Here is a 6,639-nt window from a genome sequence, read left to right on the forward strand (position 1 = left end):
CTTGAGGCAAAGAGTTATGACTAAAGGGACCTGGAAATGAAGAAATAGAAAGATATTTTTGTCTCTTGATTGTTCCTCAGTCCTGCAGCCACATTCACTTAATAAAATTTGTTGAACTATTTCCTTTAATCTTCACATATTGTGCTCTCTTAATTGTGCTTCAGCTGAAAATATCACATAGTGCAGCTTTCGATTTGAAGTATTATTATGTAGAAAATATAACGAAAATATGCATAACTCATGTAGTTAGTGCTGTGGGGTCTGGAGAATGATGTAAACTTGAGACAGGATTGATTTCATGGGAACCTAATCCAGAAAACCTCAGTGGAAATCTGTCGTGAGGGATTAGACAGTTGGGAAGAAAAGGAATCATGACAAAGACGAGAGAGGAAAAAGAAAAATCTTGGCTATGGGATGCTAAGCCAGGCATTGAACAGAGAACCTCATAAGACAATCTCTCTCCACCTTCATGTATGCGTGGATGTTGATGTATCTCATTACAAAACCTCACCACACATTTCCAATGTTGGAAATGCAAGATATGGTAAACCTGAAGGTTAGGACTCCATTAGGTGAGAGGAGATTTAACAGACTTCTCTTGAAAATGAATATTTGTTTACAAGGCACCACAAAAAGCAAAGATCATCACTTCATTTATTCTCTATAACCTGCAGAAATCAATAAGTACTTGAATTATAAAGTATACTATCTAACTCTTGAAACACTGAGAATGTGGTTTTTAAGATTTTTTTTTTCAAGATCTAACATTTGTTTAAGCACTATAAAATTCAGCAACTAAAGGAATGCATTCTTTCTTGCACTTTGTTTAGCCTTCTAATGAAAGAGGGGTTTGTCAACAGTAAAAGCAGACCTTAAAGTCAGGATGCTTTGAAGGAGTCTTATCAGAAGGAGATGGTGAAGCACTAAGTGACACAGCTCCGTAAATGCTGCAATCTGTATCTGTATAACAAGCTCTGTATCAATAAACTTTCACAAAAATAAATGTTTTTTTTTTTTACCGGATTGAAGGTCAGGCAACATACTGAACACGGTTGTGAAAATAATCCCACACAAATAAAAAAATATCTCTCAGAACCATATTTTCTGATCAAAATAGCACTCAGCTGCTGTACTAGACTGTTGCCACATCTTCAGGATTTCTTGAAGAACCTTTCTCTCCACCTTCTTCCTCCTCTGGGGTGTCCTGCATGGCTCTCTGCAGAAGCAGCTTGAGAGTTCTGCGCTGGAACCTGCGGTGCCTGATGGAGCCAACAAAGAAGTAAATGATGGGATTGGCACAGCTGTTAACGCAGGATAGGAGAAAGGTTTCAAGATAAAAATCACAGATTTTACCATCAGACAAATGTTCAACCCATTCAGAGATGAGCCAGTAGATGCCAAAGGGAAGACCAAAGAACAGGAAGAACAGCACTGTGAGTGCAATGGTCATGTACAGTCTGGTCACAGGAATCCTGTGTGAGCCACAGAAGATCCTGACAAACAGGATGAGGCTGAACCCACAGAGAACCACAAATAAAACAATTGACCATACAGCCGTGATGAGATAATAAAATGTGTGACACCAAAATGGATCAAAATGAGTATACAGTAAGCCACATGCATTCCCTCTGAGGAGACCCAACAATAGGGACAGAGCCCAAAGCAAGGCACAGGTGACAGCTGATGTGTTTCTTGGACGTTGGCAGCGATACCAGATGGGCCACATGACAGAGAGGCAGCGCTCGATGCTAATGGTGCTGAGAATGCTCAGGCCAGAAAGATAAGCAAATTGTGACAGAGCATAAATAAATTGGGAAATATGTATGTAAGTGATACCGAAGCTGTAAAGGACAACAAGAAGGCAAAGCAGAAATTGAAAACACAGGAAGAGAAAGTCAGCCACAGCCAGGTTGATGATGTAAACAGAGAAGGCATTCCTGTGCATCTGGAAGCCCAGGATCCAAAGCACTATGGCATTTAGTACTATTCCAGCCAGGGAAATGATGAGAGAAAACCAAATAATGACTTGGTCCTTGATGTCACAAGATGTAAAATAGAAGTGGTAAGTTCCATTCAGTGATATGGTCTTAGGTTCCAAGGTTGAGAAGCTTAGATCCTTGCTTAGGAAATCTCCACTTTGGTTCCTGAAACAACAACAAAAGACATGAGCATAGGCTGTGTACTCTCTGATTCTCAGGACAAACCTATTATGTGGCAATGGCTGACCGGCTTCACAAGGAATGGAATCCGGATTGTAGAAATGAAGTAATTTATAAAAACCAATATTTCTGGAACCTTAATTTAAATCCAAATTGCATTTAGGCCATCTGCAACCCATGTGCTGTGCTGATATGAGAACAGTATAGACACTCAGTATAGACTCAGTGTCCCAGTATAGATACTCAGTGTATCAGGATGTATCAGAGAGAAATAGAGCTCTGAACCTGCCACTTCCCAAGACCAGCTCCAAGAATGGCAAAAAAAAAAAAAAAAAGAAATGAAAAGTGGTTCTGCAGAAGGGAGATTTGAGCAGGCAGTGAATGGCTGGTTAAGGGAAACCAACCGTTGATTGAACAACTAGCTAGAGGAACCAGTTATTGAGGAGAAGTTGAGGAACGGAGGAAAAGAAATACTCTGAGACTCAGGCACACATGGTACAAGCTGAAGGTCTTAAAGCCTAGGAGACCATCTCTATTTGGCTCTCTATAGTCTCCATCTCTGTCTCACTTGTTTTCTGTCTGTCCAACTAACTCTTTGCTCACTTACTAGCTTCCTGTCTGTCTGTCTGTCTATCTATCTATCTGTTTTCTAATTATCTACATATTATCTAGCTAGCTAGCTTGCTTGCTTGCTGTTACCTGTCTTTCTATCTCTTGATTCCTTGTTCCCTATCTATCTCTTTCTCTTCCTGCTGTTCCCCATCCCACTCTAGCTCTCTCTCTCTCTCTCTCTCTCTCTCTCTCTCTCTCTCTCTCTCTCTCTCTCTCTCTCTCTCTCTCTCTCTCTCTCTCTCTCTCTGTGTGTGTGTGTGTGTGTGTGTGTGTGTGTGTGTGTGTCTCTCTTTCTCTCTCCCTCATATCTGCTAATTGCATGCCTTTTTAAACTAGCCATAGTTAACCTGATGCAGGGCAGACATTAATCCTTTAAACTACTTCCCATAGTGGGGCAGGTATCATATACCCATAATCCCATGCCACCTGCTTCTAATAACTTCTATTAAGCTACCTCCCGTCCATAATCCCAAACGCTTGCTAATGTTCTTCATCTGGGCTAAATCTCCATCAATGCCTGCCACATGTTTCTCTTGCATCTAACCCATGGCAGCCTTCTTTTCTCTTCTCAAGGTCTCTCTCCTCTTGCTTGCCTTTTTTTTTTTCACCATTCCCCATCTATCCATCTCTCTTGCTGTTCCTCACCTCACTCTAGCTTACTCGCTCATGTCTGTTACTTGATTGCCCCCTTGCTTGTTGTCCAACTAATGCTCTCCATAGGCCAATCCCAGTATTTTATTAAAGCGCAGTTTAATTTTTCGTTACATATTTACATCATGATTTTTCTCATCTTTTATAATCAATAGGGCATTCAAAATCAACAAAGCAATAGAACAGTCTAACAAGAAAACACAAACAGTTCTGTATAACCTACAATAAAACATACAGTAAAAATCAATTAATTTCCAAGCAGTGATTGGCATAACCTTATTATTATTTCTTAAACAATACTGAGAAAGTTTAATCATAAATTCCCTGGGCCAAATCCAATGTGTTTAGAAGATGGCCATAGCAACATAGCTGAGCTAAATGTTCTCTAAAGAAAAAACTTGACCCATGTCTAGTCCCAGACCAACAGGCATGCTATCCAAGCCTAGACTAACTGCCAATGGGTACTCTATTGTAAAATATCTGTAAAGGATGATGTTCAAAGCTTCTATTGTTCTCAAAGCATATTCTAAGGAAATGTTTGTACAGGTAACAGCATCTAGCCACGTACTGTTATGTCCAGGTCTTAACTTTCTTACATATAGTTTCTGCTTGTCTCAAGCCTTTAGCCATATGCCCTCTTTCAATATTCTCTATGGGAAAAAAGCTTTCCCTATGTGATTTTCATTAGGGCTGATAAATAAAGAGAAAAATAGTTTAAGGAGAAATAGCAGATATCTAAACAACATTATACCTGGACTATACATGATATTTGGGTGACAATGGTGATCAGCCAAGAGATCTTTGGAACGTTGACAAGCAAACGCTCAACAGCTGCTCTGGATGTCTAGTGATCATGCTGGACAGGCAGAGGTCTCTGGAACTTTGTCAAAGCCTCTATGACTTATCTCCATGTCTGTGACAAATAAGAGAATCTTCTTTTTCAAGAAAATGGTTTAAGAGATACTTAGCAGCACAAGGTACAAAAAAAAAAAAAAAAAAGAAATTGCTGAATACTTAACCCTAAGAAAGTCATTTATATCATCTCTCCTGAGGCTCAAGGAACATTGCAGAAGAAAAATCAGAAAGAATGTAAGAACAGAAAAAGAGAGGAGGAGAGCTTCAAAACAACATCTTCTTACCAAGATACACTCATTCCAGTAACAGACTCAGAGCAGTTGGGAATTACCACAGAGGTTATGCACAAAACTGCCAGGCATAGTGGAGGGTGAATTCTGGAAGAGCTATCTCTCCTAGCTGGATAATTGACCAACAACAATTTCAAGGAGAGGAAAAAGGAATTACTTCCTAGTAATTCCTAGTAATACATGAGTAACCAAACCAGAAGCCAATAGATAGTTTAAATCACCAATTGGCATACAGAATGAATTTTACAAAACAAAACTAAAAATGATATCTCAATAGAACTCATAAAGGTGGAGACTGATAGAGATTGCAGAAATGGATTAGAGAGCTGGGGAGAGTACATTGAGGCATAAATACAATTACCAAAGCTGAAATTAAGCAATATGTAATGCCTTGGGCAGAGCACAGGTACCATGCAATCACAACAACATCAAGGTCTGGGAGCAGATGACTTCTATTTTTTGACAGTTGATAAAGCTCCACACTTCATGTTTTTAGGGGGTGTTGGGGACAGGTTAAACATTTCATGTAACTCATACTTAATAAGCATATTATACATAATTGTGGTCCTCACAGTCACTCAGCTTTAGACAATCCATTGCCTACTGAGACAGAAATGCACAAGTCTCTATTGCAAGTTTCTATTGCAGCAAGTCAGGTGACTGAGGAACTGGCAGAACTGTGCTTATAAAGTAGTGCCTGTACCCACACTACCCCAAGGGGCATGTCCCATGGAAGTCTTCACTTACTAGAAAAGTGGGATAGATGTGAGGACATCCTATTGGGACTCTAGGTGAGAGAAGTATGGGAGAATGGGGAAATAGAAGGATCCAGAGGGTCTTAGAATCCTGTAAGAAGAACATTATGACAGGTGGATCTGGCCCCAGGGGTTCTGCACTGTGGCATGAATCAAGGACAATATGTGCAGTAAACACTGAACCCCTACCCAGATCAGAGCATTCTCCACAGTTGAGTGGAGAGTGGGGACTGACTTTCACACGAACTCTGGTGCTCCATATTTGACCACATCCCATTGATGTGGAGGCCCGGTGGCACTCAGAGGAAGGATAACAGGCTATCAACAAGAGACTTGATACCCTATGACCATATAGATGGGGAAGTGGTCCCCGTCAGTCACAGACTTAGGAGAAGGGAATAGGGTGAAAGTGGGAGAGAGGGAGGAACGGGAAGAAACAAGGGATAGGATAACAATTTAGGTATAATATGAATAATAAAAAAAAGATTAAATAAATAAATAGAGCAGTGCCTGTACCCACATGCTTGCAAAGTCAAAGAGAGTGGTGGAAGAATTCTCACAATAGAAGCATGTTTGAGTAATTGGTGTAGAGGAGAATGGAGGAAAGTACAAAGGAAGGAAAACATTTTGCTTCACTGGCTTCACACAGTCCAGTCTGGCTGCCTACAATGCTGTCAGGAAGGACTTTCGTGACTTGTTTCTGCATAAACACATGAGTCTCACTGAATTTCCACCTCAAGTTGTAGTTATATGGTCATGGACTAAGAAGACAGATGATACTTTTAGGAAGAATGTCTTAAAAGCATCCTACCTTTCCTCCATTCTTCTTATGAGAGGTTGTAAGCTGGTCTGTGGCAAGGAGAAGAGTCTCCTGAGTCAGTTGTCAATATGAAAGATGTATCACAGAGACTGAAGAGAAACTGATGCTTGAGGGAGGAATATCAAGAGGGGACTGTGGTTTCCTGTACTTCATCTGCATTGAGAGTCACTCCTTTGAGTCATGCTCTTCACGAGACTGTTCTCAACATTTGTCTGGCTCCTATCTCTCATCTTCTGGTCAAACCAACCCCTGTTAGTGCTCCTCTTCCCTGTTAGTGCTTGGGGTTTTTTTTTTTTTTTTTTGACTTCTTGCATTCAGAAGTTAATCAATGCCAAGCAATTCAATCCAGTTCTGTAGTATCATCTGGGTATCAGATATAACTTTATGTTTTCAAAGCTACACAATGATGAATCAATAGACATAAAAATGGTGGTCATATCTGACGGCTTTGATGAAGAATGACTTGAAAATACTTCAGATAGGAGTTGTAGTTTTAA

General features: G+C 40.2%; 1 protein-coding gene across 1 annotated transcript; it reads right to left on the reverse strand.

The window, feature by feature from the left end:
* Positions 1-1,132: 1,132 nt before the first annotated feature.
* On the reverse strand, positions 1,133-3,439 carry LOC127192424 (mas-related G-protein coupled receptor member B2-like). The gene is made up of 2 exons (XM_051149699.1): positions 3,432-3,439; positions 1,133-2,144 (listed from the first exon to the last, which is right to left on the reverse strand). The coding sequence occupies exons 1-2, from the start codon at positions 3,437-3,439 to the stop codon at positions 1,133-1,135; spliced, it is 1,020 nt and encodes a 339-aa protein (XP_051005656.1).
* Positions 3,440-6,639: the final 3,200 nt, after the last annotated feature.

The sequence above is a fragment of the Acomys russatus genome, chromosome 7 (genome assembly GCF_903995435.1).
Source record: "Acomys russatus chromosome 7, mAcoRus1.1, whole genome shotgun sequence".
In the NCBI taxonomy this organism is placed as follows: domain Eukaryota; kingdom Metazoa; phylum Chordata; class Mammalia; order Rodentia; family Muridae; genus Acomys; species Acomys russatus.